The sequence below is a fragment of the Schistocerca nitens genome, chromosome 4 (assembly GCF_023898315.1).
Source record: "Schistocerca nitens isolate TAMUIC-IGC-003100 chromosome 4, iqSchNite1.1, whole genome shotgun sequence".
In the NCBI taxonomy this organism is placed as follows: domain Eukaryota; kingdom Metazoa; phylum Arthropoda; class Insecta; order Orthoptera; family Acrididae; genus Schistocerca; species Schistocerca nitens.
The window spans coordinates 906,438,378-906,464,424 of record NC_064617.1 but is presented as its reverse complement, the minus strand read 5'-3'; the positions used below and the strand labels follow the sequence as shown (position 1 = coordinate 906,464,424).

Genomic DNA, 26,047 nt, shown 5'->3' with positions numbered 1-26,047 from the left:
AGTGCTGTGGGCATCTCAAATGAACAGGTACATAATATTTTACATAAACATTTGGACATGAGAAAGCTATCCGCAAGATGGGTTCCGCGATTGCTCACTCTTGACCAAAAACGGAATCATGTGAAGTGTTGCAAGGATGGTTTGCAGCTGTTCAGGAAGAATCCGCAGGACTTTAGGCATCGTTTTGTCACTGTGGATGAAACATGGATACATTACTATACTCCTGAGACCAAAGAACTATCTAAACAATGGGTTACCAAGGGAGAATCTGCACCAAAACAGGCGAAGAGTATTCCTTCGGCTGGAAAGGTTATGGCGACTGTCTTTTGGAATTCACAAGGGATAATCCTCATCGACTATCTGGAAAAGGGTAAAACCATTACAGGTGCATATTGTTCATTGTTATTGGACCGTTTGAAAACCAAGCTGCTAGAAAAACGCCGGCAATTGGACCGCATAAAAGTCCTTTCCCATCACGATAGTGCACCAGCACACACCTCAGCAGTTGTGGTTGCAAAATTAATGGAAATAGGATTCCAACTCGTTTCACATCCCCCCTGTTCTCCAGACTTGGCTCCCTAGGACTACTGTTTGTTCCCCAATTTGAAGAAATGGCTGGTGGGACAAAGTTTTTATTCAAACAAGGAGGTGATTGCAGCAACTAATAGCTATTTTGCAGACTTGGACAATTCCTATATTCAGAAGGGATCAACAAATTAGAGCAGCATTGGATGAAGTGTACAAGTCTAAAAGGAGACTATGTCGAAAAATAAAAAAGGTTTACATAAGTAGTTTTTATTTTTACACAGAATTTTCAGACGTCCCTCATAATCTCCGGAAACGCCTTGTATTGGAGATGCATTCACTTAACTGGTGGGAAAATGATGCTGCTTTTCAACAGAACAATCATTTTTGAAAGCTTAAATACAGCCACATGAAGAAAACAAAGGCCATTTCAGAAGAATAAGGTGTTGAAGTTTTTGGAAAAGCAAACATTCCAGTCAAAAAGTTCCCAATCAGCACTTTTTTTAACATTCAATTTCAAAGAACTAATAATATGTTTGTCTTCATTCATGTAGCATGGCAATCATATCAATTTGTGCATCTAATCATTTGCAAAGAAAGTAGGTGTGAATTTCGACACATATTTACAAATCATATCGCTATAAAATATCCCAATATTCAAATTATGCAAAAGCTTAACTTAATGAACATTCAAGTTAATCCTTCAGCCTTGATGATGCAATTTGATGCCGCTAAGACATTCCTCTTTTATTTTTTATTGCTAATTGTTTTTCTAGATTGACTGGAGAGAGTTATCATACCAAAGGAATAAGATTTGTTTATTAGCTTCTTTGGGAAAAACATAACACCAATTTTATCAACATATATTAACAAAAGATAAACTTGACTATTTTATGTACCAGCAATGAAAGAGGAGATCCTTATTTGTAAAGGTCTGTCTTGATCACAAACATTGTTGATAACAGAATGAGATTTTCACTCTGCAGCGGAGTGTGGGCTGATATGAAACTTCCTGGCAGATTAAAACTGTGTGCCCGACCGAGACTCGAACTCGGGACCTTTGCCTTTCGTGGGCGAAAGGCAAAGGTCCCGAGTTCGAGTCTCGGTCGGGCACACAGTTTTAATCTGCCAGGAAGTTTCATTGTTGATAACAATTACCAGTTTTAGACATTGTCATATTCAGATCTGTTACAAATAGAAAAAAAGTCGAATAAAGGGGGGAGGGGGGCCTAAAATAGAGGGAGACGAAGAGATGAATATAATAAGCAGATTCAGAAGGCTATACATTGTAGTAGTTATTCAGAGATGAAGAGGCTTGTACAGGATAGAATAGCATGGAGAGCTACAATGAACCAGTCTTTGGACTGAAGACCACGACAGCAACAACATGCTGCTGTCAGTCTGTCTTTGGTCGCATTCTTGTTTAACTTCATAATTGGTACATGACATATTGTTAATAATCAGCCTAACCAGTTCCCCCTTCTTGCGCAGTTTAATTTGCGAAAGAAGCACTGGAATGGACGGATGCATCATTTTCAATATGCATTTCTCTTTCTCATCTGAAAACAAAAAGCTGCTGTTTTCAATATTTTCCTTATTTCTGACTGAAATTTGGGCATACGGTTCCTCTTGGTTTCAATTATGTTATTTTCTACAAGAAATTTTTCAGTTTTTTGTATGTAGTCATAATCGTAAATTACAACAGCCAAATTCCCTTTGTTGACCCTCATAACATAGCCCTTTCCATTTCGAATTTGCAATTTAGACTTTTACTGCTTCTGTATGTTTTGCATTATTACATTCATGATGACCTACTTTGGATACACATTTGTTAGTTTTTATGACTATGTCCATGTGTTTGAATTCATTGAGTTTATGGCACAAGCAACTTTTTCTTTTGCAGTAGTGTTTTTGATTATATGTGGGCCCAATTTCGGGTTATTACTAAAATGTGGATCCTTATTTAAAAGATCAATTTCATTATCTGTCATTTTTATGTTCTGTCATTTTTTATGTTCGTGATATTGGCAATCCTGTCCACAGATTTATGTTTGACTGCCTGCCTATTACTATTCCACTATACTTCATATGTAAATTAAAGGTTTTCTTGCTATGTCTCATTGTGATCTTTTTCTGTTCATTGCCTTCCATGTTATTAATACCGTTAAAAACACATGGAAATTGTGCTGGTGGCAGTAACTAACTGAAGTCCGAATGCTTCCGAATTACTCTCTTCCTTATTCGTATATGCTTCCCTGATCTCAGTCTTGATTGATACAATTCAGTTTTATGTTTCACACATACCGCTTCTGCAGAACGATTTTTAATCCTGGCATTAACATATTTGGGAATAATCTCCTCATCTGAACAGAGTTTGTTAAACTAATTTTCATTATATCTTTCATAGTGCGAATTTTTATTTTAAAGAACACGTCTATCTCATCCTTGGCATGACTAGGCACAAATTTATTAATTGAAGACGTGGAGTCCATAAATGAGTCTGTGCTCACTTTATGGCACTTTAATTGTTGAGTTCCGTCTTCATCGCAAAAATTGAACACTTCACAATTATCTGTTTTGGCCATTGGCAACTTCAGATCTGTTACAAATAGGAAAACAGTGGAGTAACTAACTAATTGTAAGTTCTATTAGCTGAAGCAAAATCAACAACACGCCTAGTGATCATGACATTTGTACAGGAATATGATGTCAGTTGTTTTCGCATAAGTCACGATTCCGTTCAGAATGTTTTTGTTTTCAGATGAGAAAGAGAAAAACAGATTAAAAAGGATAAATCTGTCATTTCCAGTGCTTCATTCACAAATTAAATTACATAAGAAGGGGGAATCACCTAAGCCATTTATTAATGATGTGTCATGTTCCAGTTATAAAGTTAACTGTGAATGCAGCCAGCGTCTGAGAGCAGCATATACTTATAAAAAGACTTACTATATCAAAAATAATTATGACATTGTGAGGGACATTAAAGGTGTACCAATCCCATCTGGAGTTACATTGGCTTCTTTTGACATCATTCACCTATATACCGAAGTCCCAGTACTCAATACGTCAGAGATTGTAAGAAAGAACTTGCTAGCATACAAGAAGATTAGTGAAGCGGTAGTTATAGAACTCTTGGAAATTTTAGGAGTTGGGTTGTCATTTAATTACTTTAAATTTAACAATAAGATATTTTATCAAACAGATGAGCTTACAATGGGCAACAGTTTGTCGGGTACTTTAGTTGAGATATTCATAAGTCAGCTAGAAAATAAGCTTTTTGAATAAAATTCTGACGTATGCAAAAGTATTGTCTATTACAGACATTATGTAGAGATCACACTACTGTATGAAGGTCATAATCACTAGGCCTGTTGTTGATTTTTTTTTTTTTCAACTAATTGAACTTAGTTAGTTACTCCATTGTTTTTCTGTTTGTAACAGATCTGAAGATAGCATTGGCTGAAACCAGTAATTGTGAAATTTTCAATTTTTGTAATGAAGATGAATCATTTACAAATAAAGTGCCATAATGTGATTGCAGACTCATTTACACACTTTTATGTCTTTGGTTGATGAAAAAGAGATCACAACTATTTTTTTCTGAGTTAGCTGGCTTTTATCAGAAAGGGTATAAGCTGCTAGTGAAAACCTTCACAAAAAAGAGTACCACTATATCAGTCGACCAAAAAGGAGACAAAATGAAAAGGAATGTAGAATGTTAACTAAATCGAGAAATGAGGAAACAAGAAAAGTAAAGTTTTGGAAATAACAGCCTCCAATCGTAACAGACCAAAAAAGAACAACTTGAGTCGATGTACAGAGGGGGAGAAATGTTTAGAACAACATTGGGTGTCAATAAGTACGTCACATTTGTTTCTGCATTGAGTTTGTCAAAGTTTCAAGGTCAGCAACCACCACGACTGTAACCGAGTGATGCTGGCACCAATGCTGCAGTTGCCAGGTCCCGCCACTAGCTTGTGTAGTTGGGAGAGTGAATACAGTTTTTCATTGTGCAATAGCAGATGGATTTAGTCAGCACTGCCATTAGAGTAGCAGATGGTGGCAATTTTGATGATGAGTAGCTGCAATTCTGAACAAGATCCGGAGAAATGTAAATGGCACCAAGTGTCACAAAGAGCTGCCAGCTGCGTATCATAATGAGTATATGAATATAATAGAGGGAAACATTCCACGTGGGAAAAATATATCTAAAAACACAGATGATTTGACTTACCGAACAAAAGTGCTGGCAGGTCGATAGACACACAAACAAACACAAACATACACATGAGTATACCTATTTCCATATTTTTGTAAGTTGTACTAGTTCTAGTTTGAAGTTATGGGAAGGTTTTTTTATAACTTTTTAAGGTCTTTTACTGAAAGTACTTACGGGAATGTGGTTGTTAGTGGGCAGAATCTTCTAGTAACACAAAATTAGTGCAAAATATGATAATGTAGCTTTGTGTTTCTTCAGTATTTACCAGAATAAACCATTATCTGCATATTATTCCAAGATGTTTCCGTTGTGATGAGATACAGAATCACAGAGCACTTTTACTCAATAATTAGAATAGTTGTGAAGATAGAATTATAGGAGTGTAACAAGAAAACTAAAAACATATTTTATAGTTGATTTTAAGTGACATTTAAAGTAAATAATGTGGGAAATGTGAAAACGCATTCAACTTTATAAAATCAGAATAAACTATTGATAAATTTTCTAAGTGTTGTATATCTTGATGCAAGGTTAAACAGACCAGTTCAGGGATATGAATACGAAATTGCTGCCACAAAAAGGTGTATGTGTAAGTATGTGAGCAAGACTGGAGAATATGTAAGAGACGACACCCATGATTACAGACAAGAAAATAGTGACCTCTGATAGTCCAGACCAACAGAAAAAGATTTGAGAGAAAATAGCAGCCTGCAGTCTTCCAAAGCAACAGAAAAATAGTGTGGTGGACAATGAACAGAAAAAGATCGCAATGAGACATAGGAAATGTAATGGAATAGTAGACAGAAAAGAAGGAAGTCAAAAACCAATTTGTGGACAAGATAGTCAATCTCATGACAGATAATGAAATGGATCTATTGAATAAGGGTCTACAATTTAGTATTACACTAAAATTGGGCCTGGGCATATTCAAAAATACGATTACAGAAATAAAAATTGCTTGTGACATAGCTAAACTGAATAAATTGAAACAAGTGGACGTAGCAGCAAAAACTAACAAGTGTTTATCCAAAGTAGGTCGCCATGAACATAACCACACAGACATATAGAAGCACGTAAAAGCCTCAATCATAAATTGGAAGTGGAAAGGGCTAGTGTTACAAAGGCTGACAAAGAGAATTCGGCTGTTGTAATTTATGGTTATGACTACATACAAAAAACAAAAAAATTTCACTTCGTTCACAAATTAAATTGCAAGAGAAGGGGGAACCAGTTAGGCAGATTATTAACAATATGTCATGTCCCTATTATAAAGTTAAATGAGAATGCAACCAAAGACAGACTGAGAGCAGCATGTTGTTGTTGTTGTTGTTGTGATGGTGGTGGTGGTTCTCAGTCCAAAGACTGGTTTGTTGCAGCTCTCCATGCTGATGTATGCTGCAGGAGCCTTGTCATCTCTGAATAACTACTGCAATCTATGTCCTTCTGAATCTGCTTACTATATTCATCTCTTCATCTCCCTCTATGGTTTTTACCCCCCACACTTACTTCCAATACTAAAGTGGTGATCCCTTGATGTTTCAGACTGCGTCTTATTGACTGATCCCTTCTTTTAGTCAAGTAGTGGCAACAAATTTCTTGTCTCCCCAGCTCTAGTCAGTACCCCCTCATTAGTTATGTGATCTATCAGTCTAATCTTCAGCATTTTTATGTAGCACCACATTCCAAAAACTTCTATTCTTTTCTTGTCTAAACTGTTTATTATCCATGTGTCAGTTCCATACATGGCTACACTCCAGACAAATTACCGTCAGAAAAGACTTCCTAACATTTAAATCTGTATTCAATGTAAACAAATTTCTCCTTTTCAGAAATGATTTTCTTGCCATCACCAGTCTACATATTATATCCTTTCTACTTCTGCCATCATTAGTTATTTTGCAACAGCAACATACACTTATAAAAAGACATACAGTGTCGAAAATAGTTACGAATTTGCAAGGGATATTAAAGATGTACCAGTCCTAGCTGGAGCTATGTTGGCTTGTTTTGACATTGTTAACTTAAATACAAATGTCCCAGTAAGTGATATATTGGAGGTTATAAGAAAGAACTTGCTAGAAGTCAAGAAGATTAGTCAAGGGAAAAGAGTAGAACTCCTGAAAATTTTAGAACTTTTATTTGTCATTTAATTATTTTAAATTTAACGATATTTTTTATCAAAAGGATTACAATGGATACTGGTTTGTAAGGTGCTTTATTTGAGATCTTCATGAACAAAATACTTACGTTTGTGAAAAAATTGTGTATTACAGATGCTATGTAGACAATGTCGTACTATTGTACAAAGTTTGTAAGATGCTTTATTTGAGATCTTCATGAACAAAATACTTACGTTTGTGAAAAAATTGTGTATTACAGATGCTATGTAGACAATGTCGTACTATTGTACAAAGTTGATGTACTACTCCTGTTGGTGATTTTGCTTCAGCTAATTGAACTTAGTTAGTTACTCCACTGTTTTTCTGTTTGTAACAGATCTGAAGATGGCAGTGGCTGAAAGAGGTAATTGTGTTATGTACAATTTTTGTGATCAACTGTTACAAATAAAGACCTTTTCCATTGCTGCTACATAAAATAGTCAGGCTTTTCTTCTGTTAATGTGTAATATATTATGATAAAATTGGTGTTACATTTCTCCCAATGAAGCTAATTAAGGGTCTGATAACTTTCTCCAATCAATCTAGAAAAACCATTAACAATAAAAAAGGAAAGAGCACTGTCTAAGTGGCGTCAGGCCGCATTAGTTGATCAACTCACACCAAAAAAAATTGAATCCTTGTGAAAGAGAAAATTAAATATTTAAATAATAGTCCATTAAAACAGATCATAGTCAAATTAGACATTACCTGTGATTGTGCCAGTTACTGTCAACAATTTGTGACACTACACTATTACACACTAGGATTAAGTTTAATAAGAGCTCACAGACAGTTTTGTCTCTACTGGTGACAGAGGGCACCCCATGCTGATGCTACAAGTTTGTTTATAATAATTGGCACTGAAGAGAGAGAGAATGTAGATGTGTGGACAAATTTGAAGACGTTGGTCATTGTGATGTTGAATTTATTCTTGATCAGCTTGAGGGAAACAGCAAGCAGCACACTAGTGTCAAAGGAGACCATAAAGTCTTTGCATTGAATGGAATATACAGAGTTCTTAATGTAGTGCTGACATTTACTGACATCGGTGCTTAATGTTGCCATTAGATTTTTGGCCATCTGGCACATAGATTCACCTATGTTGCTTACAGTAAGCCATAGTTATCTTCTTTATCCAGTATACTTACTGCTTGGATTTACTGAATAATAGTTTTTTACTTTATCTGTATTTATCAAAAGGTAATTCTGTAAAAACAACAGGAAATTAATGTGCACAAAATAGGTCTTGTGGTATACCATCATTGAAATTGTCGTAGTGGCCCCGTATCAGTTAGAGGGCCCACACAACAGACAAGCAAGATGGGCTGCCGACTTCCCTTCAAGAGCTCAGATTGAAACATCACCAGTGGATGTAAACAATAACAGGCTTTCCGAATAAACATGGAACTACAAGCCAGCATACATGTGACACTGTTCCACCAGTTGGAACCCATGTGACTCATGTAGCACTTAGCTGATTTGGTATTATAAGCACACCTGAACAGTTAGACCGCCAGTGTTTACCTGCCATGAGGACAGCTCTGGCTAGTACTTTTTCCAGCTCTAGCATAGTATACACTCGCCATAACATTCAGTAGCACGTTGTGTCTTGTAATTGGTTGAGTAGATTTTGGTCTTTATTTTCTTTCATTGTCTTTTATTCTTATCTGGTTTTGCCACTACAAGAATTCCCCCCCCCTCCCCCCACCCCCCCACCCGCCACCCCCCACCCCCCACCCCACCCCCACCCCCGCTTGATCTCGCATTTGAAAATTAGTGATGCTAAGAAGGCGTTTTTTTTAAATTATAGTAAAGTGTGTTCAGTGTTGACTGTTTGTTCTTTCCTGCCAATTGCAGGACACTATGTCGTGTCCTGACATAGGTGGCAGAGGGAAAAAAGGGGGTTACTGGTCAGTGCGTGCTCCCAAGCAGTACAGAGCAGAAGACAGAAGGACAATTCACAGTGAAGGCATTTGATTGTTTTCTTCTATCTGAGCCAACACTGGTACAGGCATTTACTAGAAATGCAGATGGTGAGACTCGGTAGGGAACTCACTGTGGAGACTCTTGGACCAACAGGGTTTTGAAATATTTGTTTATTCCAGACAGGACTAACTAATACACTGGAGGCTAGTTCTAGGTTTAGAAAAAGCGTGAATAACACTGTTACTACAGAAGCCAGTGCAGAAGTCCCAGGAGTGGATGCTAACCACAGTAGCAAACACTAGTAGCATCTTAAGGCAACAACTTAGTTGCAAAACAAAACATACTGAATGTGACACTGTTCACTGAGGCACTCCAAGAGAGAGAGCAGACTTACGCGGAGCTGGACTGAGGCTGGAGTCGACTGATGCAGATTCGGCTCCCAGATCGTCTGACTGAGAACTCTGCCAAAATGCAGAATCTAGGGGTTTTAAAAAGTCGCGAGGGGGCACTGTTTTTCCCACTTAAAGCCACCCAGCCAATCCCGTAGGTCTCTTGCAGGTGCCTGCCAATCAAGGTTTTGTTAGGTTCCCTCTACTGCTCCTAAGGCGGGGATGTTAATTCAGTTGCACTAAGTAAGTCTGTATTTGGTATCAACATTGTCCAGCTGAAAGCTAAACGGAACTGCTCTGTCAAATAAGGCTTGCAACATTATTGTTATACGTCATTTAGTCCCACCCCTCGGGCTCCCTGGAGTAGGGAGTGCTAGGTCAACAGTTTTTTGTGTTTTCGCTCTCTTTCTAACCCTTGTGAGCCTACTGACGTTGCTGTTCTCAGGGCTGGTATCAAGCTGGCTTTATACGCTACAACGTGCCTGCTGGTTACAAAGTTCTATGGTGGCAACCTACCACAGCGTCTAGACGACATATGAAGTAACATGTTAATATCTTGAAGAGGAACTAATGCCCTGGGACGGCGTCTGGGGATGTCTGCATTTTCGCAAGGCTCTCCCCTTATGGTTTACTTCATGTAATAATATCTCTCCTAGTTTCGTCTGCTCTCAGTGTTGCTTCTGCTTCCGCACCTTGGAACACCTGCCCTCTGCCCTCCTTTCTCACAGCTTCAAGATAACACTACAGTAGCAAGGAATAATCAATATATTACAACTACAGTTATTGGCGATGAGGATAAAACTTTCATTTTTGAATGAAATGGCCTACTCAGAGGAACTTCTTCTGTCCTTGGTGGAAACTCTACAGCAGATTCAGGCAGTGCTCACAAGGTCAGAACTTCACTGTCACTCCTCAGCATTGCAAGAGGTAGCTCATAGAGTTGATTCCATCACAGGTAAATTGAACAATTTGCATGTGGCTCCACCAACGTTTCCAGTTTTCGATAGGTCAACATTTACTGGCACATGGGATTCATGATGAAAATCGAAGTGAGTTTTTTTGCAACGGTCGGTCCACAGGTGTATTGTTTAGTTCCGCATTTGAACCCTGAGCAGTCCCCTCGCAATCTCTCATTTACCCATATTAAGGGCTGGCTTTTTGAGTACTTTCACACACAAATACACGTCACCTCTGCCTGTCAGACTTTCTTTTCTTGTTGAAAGTTCAGACTTTCTTTTCTTGTTGAAAGTCCCCAGGTCAGACACATCAGGAATGGATTATATTGCTCCAGGGTCTCTTCCACGATTGTAAATTCCGGTGCGCCTACGTTACCTGCAAGCAGTCTTATGCCTCTTTGTTGATTCGCAATATGGTGGTGCTTCACGCACCAGATGAGGGTCTTTGGGCAGTTACAGGACCCGTTCATTGACACCTGTCTGCCGATCATACATATGTTTGAACCGTCTTACCGGCTACAATTGCTGCATCTTGATCCGGCTGTTTTTGCAGCTTGCCAGTTGCTTAGCACCAAGTGGGAGTCTCTTCGATCCATTGGTCCATCCTGAGACAGAAAGTCTTTCACCAGGTTTCCATCCTGTCCGGACTGTTTCCGGAATCATCAGCAGTCGGAGTGCCCCTACTGGCGAGCAAGGTGCATGACTTGCAGCTGAGTGGGCCATATTGCTGTGGTGTGTCAGGCTGTGCAGAAACATCACGTAGATGCCACGCTCCCTGGGTACGCACAGGCTTCTCACGAATTGTCATGTCAGGACCTGGAAGCCTCGCATTCCATTGACAGCCAAGTATTCTCCATCATTTCCCAGTCAGGAGCCCGTTTTCTTATTACCTTGGAGGTCGCGCATATGCCGGTGGTCTTCCAAATTGACACGGCATCATCCATTTCTGCTGTGGATGGTGCCACATACCAATGCTTGGGCTTGCCGGCTTTATCCCTGTACACTCACTCCTTGTGCAGTTTCAGTAATCACCCTATATCAGTCGACGGCATTTTTTTCCACATCAACCTCTTACAACGGTTGTTCCTTCACCACTCAGTTTTTGGTGGGCAGATCCTCCAGTACTACTAACCTTCCGGATGTGGACATTTTTGATCATCTGGGTTTTTCAGTGCAGGATGCGTTACAGGTTGTTTCGATCCCCTCATTGAATATTGTTCTTGCCCTGTTGCTCAAGAAATACGAAATGTTGTTCTCATCCTCCACATCAGCAGTTGAGCTGCTTCCAACTGCTATCCCTCTCTCTTTTTTTAAGGCCCACCCAGTCCCCTTTGCTCTCTCCAGGTGGAACTTTGCCTCTTACAAGACGAAGACATCCTTTCTCCTGCCGCGCACAGTTGCTGTGCGATGCCTATCATAATAGTTGAGAAGCCAAATGGTGCTTTACACATCTGTGGTGATTTTAAGGTCATGGTCAATTCTTGGTTCGTCATTGATGCATATCCTGTCCCATTGATGGATGAAATACTCACGTGTCTTGCAGGCTCAAGCATTTTTGCCAAAACTGATTTGCTTGATGCTTATTAGCAGCTGCCATTGCATTGGACAAGGACTCTCAGCAGATCCTAGTCATCAATGCCCCGTGTGGCCTTTTCCAGTGCAACTGCCTCCCATTTGGCATTGCCAGCAACCCTGCCATTTTCCAATGTTATTTGGAACGCCTCACAAGCCAGGTGCCTGGTGCAGCCAATTATCTGGACAAAGTCATTGTCGGTGGCTCATCTGTGGTGGACCTCGCGGACGAGCTGGATAGGCTGTTTCAGGTATTTTCTGGGGCTAACCTGAGTTGTCGAAAAGGAAAGTGTGACTTTTTTGCATGAGAGAACATTTATCTTGGGTTCACGATTGATGCCCACAGCCTGCATTCCTCTAAGGAATATGTCAAGGTGATACAAAACCTGCCTCCTCCCTCCATCGTGAAGCAACTACAATCAGTCCTCAGTCAAATCAAATATTATCGGTGTTATATACTCCACACCGTTGAGATTTTGGAGCCCCTGAAGGGGATATTGCGCAAGGGTGCATGTTGGGTTTGGGACACGACATGTGAGAAGGCTTTCACATGTTGAAGTCAGCTCTCTCCCACCCTCTTTGTCTGGCCACTTACGATCCTTCCCTGCCCCTTATCATCGTTGCCGATGCATTGGACTATGGCTTGGGTGTTGTCCTCTCGCAAGTGGTCGATGGTGTTGAGAGGCCGGTGGCTTTCGCATCCAAAAAATAAACTGACGCTCAACCCAAATATAGTCAAATTGAAAAGTAAGCTTTGGCGCTAGTTTTCACTCTGACAAAACTCTATGACTTCTTGTATGGACGTCATTTCTCTCTGCAGACTGATCACAAACCTTTGGTGTCTTTGCTTCACCCGGGTGTCACAGTCGCCCACCCAGACGGTGCACCGCCTTCAGCATAGGGCACTCTTCATGGCTATTTTAACTTTGATATTGTCTATCAGACCTCTGAACGGCAAGCAAATGCCAATTTTCTCTCACGGTTGCCTGCCTGGGCAGACCGTGAGTTTGACACCTCCCCCATGGTTTGTTTATATGTGGAACCAGACGTGGATGCAGCTCTGGACGCTCTTCTGTTGGATGCTAATGTGGTCTGGCAGGCCACCACTCAGGATCAGACACTGCAAGCTCTCCACCACCAAATCCCTGCTGATTGGCTGATCAGCTGTCGTAGTGTCTGCGATGCAGAGGTCCAGCATTTTTGGGATCATTGACACAGTCTCTTTTTTCACAGTGACGTCATCCTTTTGCATAGTGATTCAGAGTTCCCCAGGTGGTCATACTGCATGCATTGCACTGTTGTATCCTCGACCTCCTCCACGCTGGCCATTGGGGCATTGTCCTCACCATACAGTTGGATCACCGATACCTTTATTGGCGCGGTTTGGATAAAGACATTGCCTCACTCGTGTCAGCCTGCACCATGTGCCAAACATGTGAGGCAGCACACCCACAAGAGTATTTTTCATGGTCGGATGTAGTTCCTTCGTGGGAACATCTCCATTTGGATTTCACGGGCCATTTCATAATTCCCAGTGGCTCAACTCCGGGCCGGGATACCTTTATGTCTCCCGCATGGTGAACATAACTTCTGCTGAGACTATCAAAATTCGACTCTGGGTCGGAATACCCTTATGTTTTCCGCTTGATGAACACCACTTCTGCTGAGACTATCAAAATTCTCTGGCGCCTCTTTGCTGTTGAGGGACTCCCCAAAATGATCATTATGGGTAATGCTCCACAGATTACTTCAGCCAAGTTTAAGCAATTCTCTACTGCCAATGGAATTTCCTTCGTCCATACCGCCCCATTTCACCCTGCGTCAAACAGCTGGGCAGAACATTTTGTGCAGATGTTCAAGACCCAGCTCAGTAAGCTACTGCGCCATCACCCACTGGAGGTTGCCAAGCTTCTTTTTTTGTCTAAATACCACTCCGCCCCTCCTGCCAGTGAAAGTCCAGTCTAGATACTTCACGGTCGATCATTCCGCTCTACCTTATCTGTCCTTGTTCCTGAGGCTTCTCACCCTCCCGCCCTCACTCCAGCACACTCCTTCCGCATAGGGCAGGAGGTCTGGGCGAGGATCTTCTCTAATCCATGGACACGCTGGGTGCCTGCAGTCATCACCAAGCTCTGGAGCTGGGCAATGATGTCTGTCTGGTGGGCTGACAGTTCAGCTGCCTGTCAGCGCCTCAACCAGCTCCGCTCCCGTCTGGTAGACAACTACACCCTGGGGGAGCTGCCAGTGCCTGTCACTTATCAGTTACAGGGCCCGCACAACAGACAAGCAAGATGGGCTGCCGACCTCCCTTCAAGAGCTCAGATCGAAACATTGCCAGTAGATGTAAACAATAACAAGCTTTCCGAATAAACATGGAAGTACTAAAACGTGTGACAGTGTTCCAGCAATTGGAACTCGTGTAGCATTCCGCCAACTTGGCGGTAAAGCATGCCCGGGCAGTCAGACCAGCAATGTTTATCTACCGCTAGAACAGCTCCGGCCAGTACTTACACCAGCTGTAGCACAGTATACACTCACTGTAGCATTCAGTAGCATGTTGGTTTAAAAGGGGGAAAGGGACCAAACTGCCTGGTCATCGGTCCCTAGCGTGTTGTATCTTGTAATTGGTAGAGTAGATTTTGATCTTTATTTTCTTTCATTGTCTTGTATTCATGTCTGGTTTTGCCGCCACAAGAATTGTGGGGTTTTCTATTGTTCTTGCGTTTGAAAATTAGTGCCATGCCAAGAAAGCTTTGGTTTTTTTTTTTTTTTTTTTTTTTTTTTTTTTTTTTTTTTTTTTTAATAAAGTTTGATCAAACTTGACAGTTGGTTCTTTCCTGCTGACCGCAGGACACTACAGAACTATTAATTTAGTCCTTACTTTATTTTCTTGATGATGATGCCTTTGGTTATTTTGGCCTTATGATCTGTCTGCACTGGTGTTGCAGTTAAACATTCTTACACCACATTTCTAATCTTTACCAGATAATGTATGACGTCCACTTTGAATTAATAACATTTAAATTGACTTCTGCAGTACACATGAATCAAATTGCATCAGGATCAACCACAGAATACTTTTACATCTGATTCCTTATTTTCCAACTTTTTAGGTTTTAAATAACATTCATATATAAGCAGACATTGTTGTTGTTGTGGTCTTCAGTCCTGAGACTGGTTTGATGCAGCTCTCCATGCTACTCTATCCTGTGCAAGCTTCTTCATCTCCCAGTACCTACTGCAACCTACATCCTTCTGAATCTGCTTAGTGTATGCATCTCTTGGTCTCCCTCTACGATTTTTACCCTCCACGCTGCCCTCCAATACTAAATTGGTGATCCCTTGATGCCTCAGAACATGTCCTACCAACCGATCCCTTCTTCTGGTCAAGTTGTGCCACAAACTCCTCTTCTCCCCAATCCTATTCAGTACCTCCTCATTAGTTATGTGATCTACCCATCTAATCTTCAGCATTCTTCTGTAGCACCACATTTCGAAAGCTTCTATTCTCTTCTTGTCTAAACTATTTATCGTCCATGTTTCACTTCCATACATGGCTACACTCCATACAAATACTTTCAGAAACGACTTCCTGACACTTAAATCTATACTCGATGTTAACAAATTTCTCTTCTTCAGAAACGCTTTCCTTGCCATTGCCAGTCTACATTTTATATCCTCTCTACTTCGACCATCATCAGTTATTTTGCTCCCCAAATAGCAAAACTCCTTTACTACTTTAAGTGTCTCATTTCCTAATCTAATATTAAGCAGACATAAGGATGCATTTTTCTGGAAAGGAGCGAAGTGGATCACCACATATCCTGCCAGTTAAACAAGCAATCTCATTGTAAATACATCTACTTGCTCTACTTCCTGTTTTTTTTTTTACCGTTAAATAGCTGTCTTGAATTAGGGACGGGCTCTTTTGATACATTTCTATAAACATTAAGGAGTTAATTACATATGTCTTATGGGGAGAGTAATGTGATCCCCTTTTGTACATATCATTATTTTTATCTGCTATTATAGTTGAAAGAATGTGCCTTTACATTTATGAATTGTATTTCATTATCGTGACAGTTAGTTGTCACTGATACTGACAGATGGCTCAGTCTTTTCTTGAACTTTTTGTTCAGTTAAATCATTTATATATTCTTGCAAGGTTGCAAAAGTGAAAGCTGTTTAATCTGAATCTTTACCTCATATTAAAATATTTTATCTTATGCCAGCGTCTGAAATTTGTTTTAAAGCTGTATACATATCATTAAACTCTCCATCTATCTCATTTCCAACTAAATCAGTTTGTAATTTGCCTTTTAAATTTAGTATCATGGATTAAACCATGGAAAATCCTGACTGCAATAATGACAATATTATGTATAGGATAGATTGCTACCCACTACAAAGTGGAGATGATGAGTTGTAGACAGCCACAACAAAAAGACTGCTAAACAAGTAAGAAGTAAGCTCTCAGCCAAATGTCTTTCTTCTGAATTAGACCACACACACACACACACACACACACACACACACACACACACACACACACAAATACATCTCACACACACATAACCACTGTCTCTGGCTGTCAAGGCCAGACTCTGGCTTTTACACAAATAAGTACTGGAAGACAAGATCAAAGCTGCTATTATTGATTGATCCAGAGAACTGTGTACACATAGGGAACTCTGTGACAGCAAAAGAAGTTTGGGACAAGTTACAGAATGCATTTTAAGATGATGGCCATATGAGGAAGGTCAGATTGCTCCATGAACTTAGAACTACTCGACTCCTAGAACTTGGACGATTACGTCAACAAGATGATATCCACATTGAATTGATTAAGGAACATTGGGTTTGACATTGCTAATGAAAGGGTAGACATGTTATTGCTAGCAGGACTGCCTGAAAAATATGCACCCATGATTGAAAGGTTAGAAATCTCTGGCATAATGATTATGTGAGACAGTGTAAAAGTGAAAATCCTTCAGAACATGAAAAGTACATTAGTGTGCCTTACTTCAGAGAAGGAAACAGCTACAGCATTTTATTCTAAGAAGATAAAGAAGAAACCAGTCATGTGCTACAACTGCCAGAAGATGGGTCACATGGCACCCCAGTGCCACTATAGGTCAGTTACAAGAAAAAAAGATGTGATGCAAATAGTCCAGAGAGAGAACTGCAGATCAAGGCAAGTCACTCTCCATTTATCACTCTTTGGGACTAATGAGTAATAAAGAACCAGAATTTATATTAGGTTCAGGAGCATCAATGCATATTATTAGAGACATAGCAGCTCTTTATGATGTCAGTAATAAAATACGTATTGGTATGTTCACAGTGGATGGTTCCAAGTAACAGTGTTAGCTTGCTGGGAAAGTTGATCTTAAGATAGTTGTGAATGAAGAACAAGAAAATATTACAGCACATGATGTTTACTATGTAAAAGATGTTGCAACTAACTTGTTATCTGGAAATGAAATAGTCAAGAAGGGAAACAGAGTAACCGTTGATATAAATGGAGCAAAAATAGTTAACCAGTGGAGGCAAATGAAAGGGGAATTTTGAAGTTAGATTCTGCTAAAGACATAGGTGAAATTGTAAACCATTCTGTGAACTCGTATCTTACACCATAAAAGACTTGGGCACCTAAATAGAAAGGGCAATTGATTATTAAAGGATATGGTGACAGGAGTGGAAACCACAGCCATGTTTATTTTTTAAGTTCTAAAGATCAAGTGAGTGATATTTTTGAGACCTTTTATAATGTGGATAGAAAAAGAAATGGGGAAGAAGATTAAAACTGTCAGATCTGGTAATGGGACAGAGTATACCAGCCAAAAATTCAAGGAACATTTGAAAGAATTAGAAATTAAACACCAAGCCATCATTAGATCCAGTCCAGCCCAGAATGGAGTTGCAGAGAGAACAAATAGGGGTATTATTTTTTGGAAATGAGGCTAGTACAGACCCTGAAATAGTTGGGAGGAAAAGGGACCTGAAGTCTAAGAAATATATTTTTGTAGGCTGTTGTGGAGACTCTAGGGGTTACCGACTCACGAATCCTATGAATAAGAAGATACTGACTAGTAGAAATGTTGTATTCCTTGAGAATAATAGAAACAAAATAAAGAGGATCACCAGGAGAGTACAACCCCTTCATTAATGTCATAAAGTTCAAGAAATGCTAATTCTGAAATAGAAACAGAAAATGAAGAATAGGAAGAAGAAGATGACAATGAACACGCAGGGACATTCTATGAAGATGAAGTTTTAGAGGATGAAGAGGAGAAGAAAGTATTTTGAGACATTCATTTCATTTACCTAAACATTATGATTAACCTGATTATGATATCCATATAGCCCAACCTTTTAATGGTGAACCTACAACAGCTGAAGAGGCTATGAGTGGTCTTGAAATCTCAACAATGGGGAAAAGCTGTGGAAAGAGAATTAGTCATTTTATCAAAATGAAACTTTCGAACAAGTTCAAATGTCAAAAAGGAAAAATCCGTTACAATCACAATGGGTGTTTTAATGTAAAAAATCTTGAGAGTGCAATGCCAAAATATAAAGCACGACTTTTAGTCAAGGGATGTTCACGAAAAGAAGGGATAGACTAAAGAGAAACATTTCTGCCAGTGGTAAAATGTGAATCACTTAGATACCTTTTAGCCCAGGAAATAAAATAAAAATTATTAATTCATCAGATGGATGTGAAGGCAGCTTACTTAAATGGGAAATTAGTTGAAGAAATATGTGTGAGCCCACCAGAATAAGCTAAAAAACTCTTCTAGAAAAATAAAAGAAAGAAGGGGTCACAATAATGGCTATATGGTTGGATGATTTCTCCATTCTAACTAAAGATGAAGAACAGATGAACAATTTTAAAAGACAATTATAAACCAGACTTAACTTACATGACTAGGGAGAGGTGAAACACTACTTGAGTGTGAAGATTTTTAAAAATTAGAAGATGGAAGAGCTATGTATAGACCAGTCGTCATACATGAAGACGATTTTGAAAAAGTTTGGCATGAGTGCTTGTAAACCCACACCAATACAAGCAGGAGCCAAGTTAATAACCAATAAAGAAAATATAGAATGCAATGATAATGTACCGTATTTTGAGGCAATGGGGAGCCTTTTGTATTTGTCACAGACATTGAGGTCTGACATTGTTTTTGCCACAAATGCTGTAAGCACATTTTGCAAAAGCCCAAGAGAGGATCATTGGAGAGCTGTTAAAAGAATCTTTAGATAGATAAAGGGAACAACAGCCTATAAATTAAGATATTGTAATATGGGAAATATAAAACTTTAGGGCTGTAGTGATGCAGATTGGGGGAGTGAGTTGGAGAGTAACCATTCCATTACTGGGTGTTGTTTTAGATTAATGGGAGGACTTATATCCTGGTCTTGTAAAAGACAGAAAACAGTAGCCTTGAGCACTGTAGAAGCTTAGTATATGGCTGGATCTCACACAATTCAAGAAGCATTGTGGATCAGGACTCTTAAGTGATATAGAGTTTAATATTAGTATGGAACCCACCAAGATATTCTGTGACAACAAGGGAGCTATAAACATAGCCAAAAACAATGTTACAAGAGCCAGAGCCAAACACATCGTTATAAAGAACCATTTTAAAAGGGATCACATAGAGCAAGGGAATACTGAAGTAGATTATTTGTGCACAGAAGAGATGTTGGCTGATCTATTAACCAAACAAGGAGAGATTTCAGAAAATAGTGAGACAATATGGTTTGACTGCTATAAGTGACATCCGAAACATCTGCTCAAAGGGGGAATTGAGGATATAGGAACAATATATTTCACATATGAACATGTGTGTGGTAAAGTGTGCTACATGGAGTGCAATAGACCTCTCTGTCTATGCTTTGTATACTCTGTGGCATTACCTTAATGACATATTGTACTGCACTGTTCTGTCTAACTATTGATGTCAAAATATAGCTTGCCTTATTTCTGCATTGTTTGTATTCATAATTACTTACGTTTCTGTGCTAGATCCAACACACTTCCTCTACGTTCTCTTTCAACCCTGCTCTTACTGCCACACCATGTCTTTTTTCTTTATCTTTCCCAATCCAGTAAAGCCTATATCCACTGATCTCTCCTCCTGTTCATTAAATCCAACACTTCCTCCACCTTTGCTGTCAGTGTCTGTTCCTCAGTGTATCAAATTTTAGTCTTTGGGAATAGCTGGGTTGTCTTCCAATATTTGCATTCCTTCTGAGTATTGTGCCATGGTTGAAAGCACACATTTTTTGCCACTACTAGCTTGCGTGACCTATCATAGCTGGATTTGTCTCCAGCTTTTTTGGTCCATGAGAGATATTTTATTTCTCCATACCCTTCAACAGCCAGGAGCTGCTGACAAGCATTTCCTGATCCTGCTCCTGGGGACACACTCTCTAGGGTCAAGGCTCCTCTGAGAGATTTTGAAACATTGAGGACCTACCACAAAAGCTGGAGGAAGAAAGTGAGTTTGAAGAAAGAAATAGAAGAAAAAATATAACAGAAATGTAGGACGTAGAAAGGAATAAAGGATGAATAAGCCATAGTTAATATATCAAAGAGGTCTCTACTGGTTTAATGGCAACATATTATGAGAACACAGTGTTCTCGACAAAATGTAAATAATAGTCCCAGTAATCTTAATGTGCTGCTTATATATTGTTTCCTTATTTCATATCCCATATCTGTATCTTTGCAATAGGGAGTATATGATTTAATGAGCTACATAAAAGCCGTCCTCTCGTGGGACATGAAAACGGACATGAACAAGAACTGGCAATGTCACAGCATAAAATTTCACATTCCACTACACTTCAAAGCATGAAATGAAGAATCAGGCATGTCAGATTTTTCCATCATGGAGAGGAACGTGCCCAATGAGGTGCAACATTAGTTTTATGTTACAAGCAGAACTTAGAAGACGCCATATTGTATGGAACTAAACTCCATATTTGGTGTTTTTGTGTTATTATAAAGTACATGGTATGGATATAGGCTGTTTAAAAGAATCATCAGATTGTGGATCTCTTGAAAATGCATTGTTGTAATTACAATTTGTTATAATAAAATTACAGGAAACTACATATTGGTAGTTAAAGTCTTCCCAGTGGTTGATGCTTTTAGTGTTATTTCTTGTGGGCTGTAAAAGTATAACATTTCAAAGCTACAGTACAATGATGACCTATCAAAAGCGTGTCTGGTACAATGTGTCATAGTTAAATATCAAATAATGAAATTTGTTGGTACAGCTTTTACACATTGTATATCATCTGTGGAGATGCTGCTACCATGTTAAAGCTGTAATGTAGTTGATTACAGCTTGCTGTTCGCTTCGACAATGCCTGTCTATTATGTCAGAAAGTAAACACAAGTTAACACTGTAAGTTTTTGCTGTTATGAAACTTCCTGCAATATGCTTTTCATATCTATCTCTTGGTTTTATGGGCTGCCTCATGTTTGTATCTTGCTGGTAAATATTGTTTCATTGATGATGAGCAGCTTTAAAAAATCTCTTCTTCCATTCTGATGGAATTATGAAATGAATGCCAATCTTGAAAACTAAGAGGTTACTTCAGAATGATGGTAGTGAATACTGCTTCAAGAATATGGATATTGTGCACACACAAACTGACAATAGAAGCTATACTTTAACGATATTCAATTTAAAACAAAAAATGAGATATAGATTCAACTGAGTTAACGAGTAACTTCTGCTAGTATGTAACTCAGATCATTGTACAGCAATTTGTCATTCAGGCCATTGATGAGTCCGGAATCTTCTTCCCAATTTTCTCCGCCCTTCTTTGACAATCGCTAGCAGAGTAGATGCAGCTATTTTGAGTGTTTCCTTTTTCATAAAGAAACTGCATGATTTGCATGCCAGATGCAGCTGAGGATGCAGCTGGAGAACAATGCAGTCACAAATCCCAATGAGGAGCACGTTTAATGAAATATAGCAGGTCATTTCAAAGTGTGCAGCAACCACGACAAACACCACATCTAGCATGCTACATGACAAGAAACACATCCTGTGTGAGGACCAGTTTAGAAACTCGTAGAACATTACTGAACAAATTTGAAAATATTTAGTTTTCAGTGTTTGAACTGAAACTTTGGTTAAATATCTTCATCCAACAATTCACACAGTGAACACATACAATAAGGAATATAATGTAATTGAACATATAAAAAAATTGTTACTGTTTTAAATATTTTATTTATTTGTGTTGTGTTAATGACATACATGTCTCCTAACATTGAACTGATTTTGTCAGAGTGAAAGTGCACGATGTGAGCAACCTTCAGGAAACAAGTGCTGTACTCACACTAGAGGATGAGGTCGGAGCACAACACCTTGCATGGAGTGAGGATGGGCAGCTACTCGCTGTTGCTGCAAAAGGTGGAAATGTATTTGTTTTCCTCAGCCGGCTACCGCAGCTGTCTGCGACCAACGCGTGCCGTGTTGCAGTTCTTACTTCCCTCACAGAACTTACTGTCTTTTCTTGTGATGCAGATGGCAAGGTAAAATATCTTAACTGTTTCATAGTTTTGCAAACTAACAATTTCTTTACACTCTGTCATTGGCAAGCATAATGTAAATAGAAAATTATAAATTTTAAGTAGCCAAATGTTCTAATACATCATGTGTTGCCAAAGGAGGAAATCCATAACTACTCAACCTAAGAGCGGAAGAAGCTTATATCCTAGTTGACTTGAAAATCATAGATAAAATGTGTCAAAACTGTTACTGAATGATATATTTTTTTCCATTTGCTTCTCTTTTAAAGGTGCATGCCCAGGGCTTATCTTTAGGTTTTGAGGTCGTTCCTTTTGTCATGTTGCCAATGAATAGATGTTTTACGTCCTGGATTTTCCATTGTTTGATTTAGAATATGGAATTCAAATATGCCTAACATAACTGTAGCTGACATAATATGTGGCACATGAACTCACTGTGACACACTTGTGCCACACTTCGTTAATACCTGTGACTACCTGTAAATACCACAAACAGCCCAGTTAGCAGAGACAGCTTCTTTTTGGCAGCTGGGTCATTGTTAGAGCATCAGACATACTGTAAATCATCCTGACAGTATGCTTTTTAATTCATTTGATAATTCATGTATCATTAATGTGGGCAGAAGTTCAGTTTGTGGTTAAATGCATTAGAAAAAAGAATGGAATCAATCGCAGAGCATCAGTTCAGTGTGCAAGATAATCATGCTTGTAATACATTGATTAAACTGGGATGAGGCGGGGATAAAAAATTACCAAAGTGAAAATTCAGTGAAATCTTACAATTGTGCTTATCATACAAAGAGATTGTATCTGAGGAATATGAATCTAGGCACCACGTACTTAGAGACTTCTGAAAATAAGTTAACCACGTTGTCCCACACGAAGACAATTGTGCAACAAGAGTGGCTCATCGTCAGAAGAGAGTACATGTTCCGGATTTCCTGCAGGCTCAGTTTTGCTGTGGTACAGATAACAGGTGTGTGACAGGGTGCGATTGAAATGATATGGCAGCTTAGAAATATACGCTAAAGTTGAAGAACATGGGACAGTATGATTCTTGCTAGCAAAATGTCTAAATTGTACACAGAGTCACCATGAAATTTGGTGGTACTCGGACCAAATACGAGCTCGCATCTAGCCATAGTGAAATCGTGCCACCAATATGACCAAGGCCACACAGACATAGATGATGCTGATCTGAAAGTCCAGATCTTACATCATGTGATTTCCATCTTTTTGGCAAGCTGAAAGAACATTGAGTGGATCTGTGACCAAGGAGTGGATTTCTGTTGTCAGCGGATTGAATGATTGGTGGAAAGTTTGGTCCATTGTTCACAAAGGCTTGGTGACTATGTTGGAAAATAGTGCCATGTATCTTGTCACATTTAAGTATAGTGCATTTTTTGTTAGCAAATACTTGGCATGCCACAATAATATGTAACTTACTTTTTTAAGTCTCTTCATGTAAAAAGTAATACAATTTTTTTAGTATTGGTGCTGTTATTTATTCATATTAGTTAAAATGTGGTCTTGTGGGGGAATCTAGGTTCTGAATCTAGTGCTTTCACCTTGTGCCTCAATTGAAATAATTCTGTTATGAAGGAAACTATATGTAAAAAGTTTCCAAAACCAAATAGATCAGTGCTTATCTATTAAGTTTCATGCGATTATCTCTTGGGAGATATCCCCCTCAAACCTTTTTCTTTCACTGCGAATAAAAGGTGCATCTGGTGGCAAATATATAAACGGTGACAGTGTTAGGCGAAATTTTGGAAAGATAGAGGAAATTTCAGGCAGTTATGTGTAAGCCATATTGTTGCATCGGAACCAACAATTAATATGTGAACATTTAGATTAGAGAACCAAAGAACTTTTGTTGAGGGGCTGTGAATCAGATATAAAAGTCAAGTTCTTGCTATTGAACTTCGGCTGTGGAAAGTGGTGAAATATGAATATAAAATTAGGAACACATTACAGTGAAAGCAGGGAAGGTAAATAGTACAAGGAAAATAGCACGTCAACATCCAGAGCCACTGATGAGGAGAAGCAAACATACACTGATGAGCTAAACCATCATGACAATGTGTTGGTCCACCTTTGGAATGGAATATAGGTGTGATTCTGCATAGCATGGATTCAACATACTCCTTTGTACGTTTCCAGAGGTATATGGCAACAGATGTCTGTGCACAAGTCATGTATTCCCATAAATTACAGGCCAGTGTTTCATCCCATGGAGGCCCAGGTGATTGTCCCCCTAGACATTATACTGCCCCCACTGGTCTGCCATGCAGGTTTCAAACAGTGGTTCACCTTTATATGACCCTCAGTCTAGTGTAACAAGAAACATGATTATTCTGACCAGGAAATACATTTGCATTGATCCTTTGTCCAATCTTAACGAGAACATGTTTGGTTTGGGTCAATTGCCGTGGAGCCTCATTTTCAACAATGTGCTCATAATAGTATGCTTAAAAACACTGGTGCCTGCACCAACATTGTACTGTGTCATCAGATCCACCACATATCTCTGCCTATTCTGCTTTGCAGAGCAGGCAAGCCTCTTCATTACATGATGAGGCATGGACATGCAGCACCTTGTTGTATTCTTGTGGTTTCACAGTCCTTCAACCACTTTCTGTAGAGGCTCACAATAGTAGCATTCAAGCAGCTTACCAACTTCACTGTTTCTGAGATGTGTGTCCCAAAGTGCCAGGCCATAACAATCTGTCCTTTGTCAGATTCTCTTAGGTCAGTGGATTTCCCCCTTTACAGCCTATATTGATATCAGAATGATTCTCCAATCATGTGTGCTGTGCTTATATACTTTTCTTACTGTGTCATGTGCCTGTAAGACTACTGGATGGCATTCAATCTCTTGGTGGTAATGGTCAAAATGTTGTGGTTAGTCAGTTTATTTTGAGTGGTTTTTTATAAATGCAGTGAACTAGTATGTCCTGTGTCCTGTTTGTAGTTCGTTCACTGTTACTACATTTCCTTTGAATCATTTCTTTGAGGACAGTCATGTGATTTAAAAAATTTGTTGCCATGGGAGAAAATAAGATATAATTTGGACACTGATTAACTTTACCAACTGAGTATCTAGATTTTGTAGTCAGGTGAGCCACATGAGAAAGCCTCACAGACCAAGTGTAGTGCATTTGGTTGTTTTTATCATTAAAATTTAATTTCAGTTCTATGTGTATATGTTCTGGTTCATTTTTTAAATCAGTTTGAAGCCCTTCTAAATCTACTGTCTCCTTTGCTGTGCACTGTATTTTTCTTGGTTGAAGATTTAGAGTTATCTTTCCCTCATTCTAGTAATTTGTATCTGACCTGGAGATAGTGTTTCCTATCAATCTACTTCACCCAGGAAAGAAGAGGTTAAACTAGGTTTATGGGAAAAAAAAAAAGAAAAAGAAAAATGGTTCAAATGGCTCTGAGCACTATGGGACTTAACATCTATGGTCATCAGTCCCCTAGAACTTAGAACTACTTAAACCTAACTAATCTAAGGACATCACACAACACCCAGTCATCACGAGGCAGAGAAAATCCATGACCCCGCCGGGAATCGAACCCGGGAACCCGGGCGTTTACGTCATCAATTAATAGGTTTCCTATAACTTTTTATTGAGTTGTCCATCATTATTGATTTATTTCCTTTTGCTAATGCTATGTACTCTGTGGTATCTACTTCTGTTAAGGGACTGCAGTGCAACCCCACTTTTACACTT

General features: G+C 39.1%; 1 protein-coding gene across 3 annotated transcripts in view; it reads left to right on the top strand.

Annotated features, from left to right (window-relative positions):
* The window catches only part of LOC126253477 (WD repeat-containing protein 19), a 328,532-nt gene that overhangs the window by 113,293 nt on the left and 189,192 nt on the right, over positions 1 to 26,047 (top strand). For all 3 annotated transcript variants that reach the window (XM_049954835.1, XM_049954834.1, XM_049954836.1), the window contains one exon: positions 22,067 to 22,313. In XM_049954835.1, coding sequence (XP_049810792.1) covers positions 22,067 to 22,313 — 247 coding nt within the window. The remainder of the gene's footprint in view (positions 1 to 22,066; positions 22,314 to 26,047) is intronic.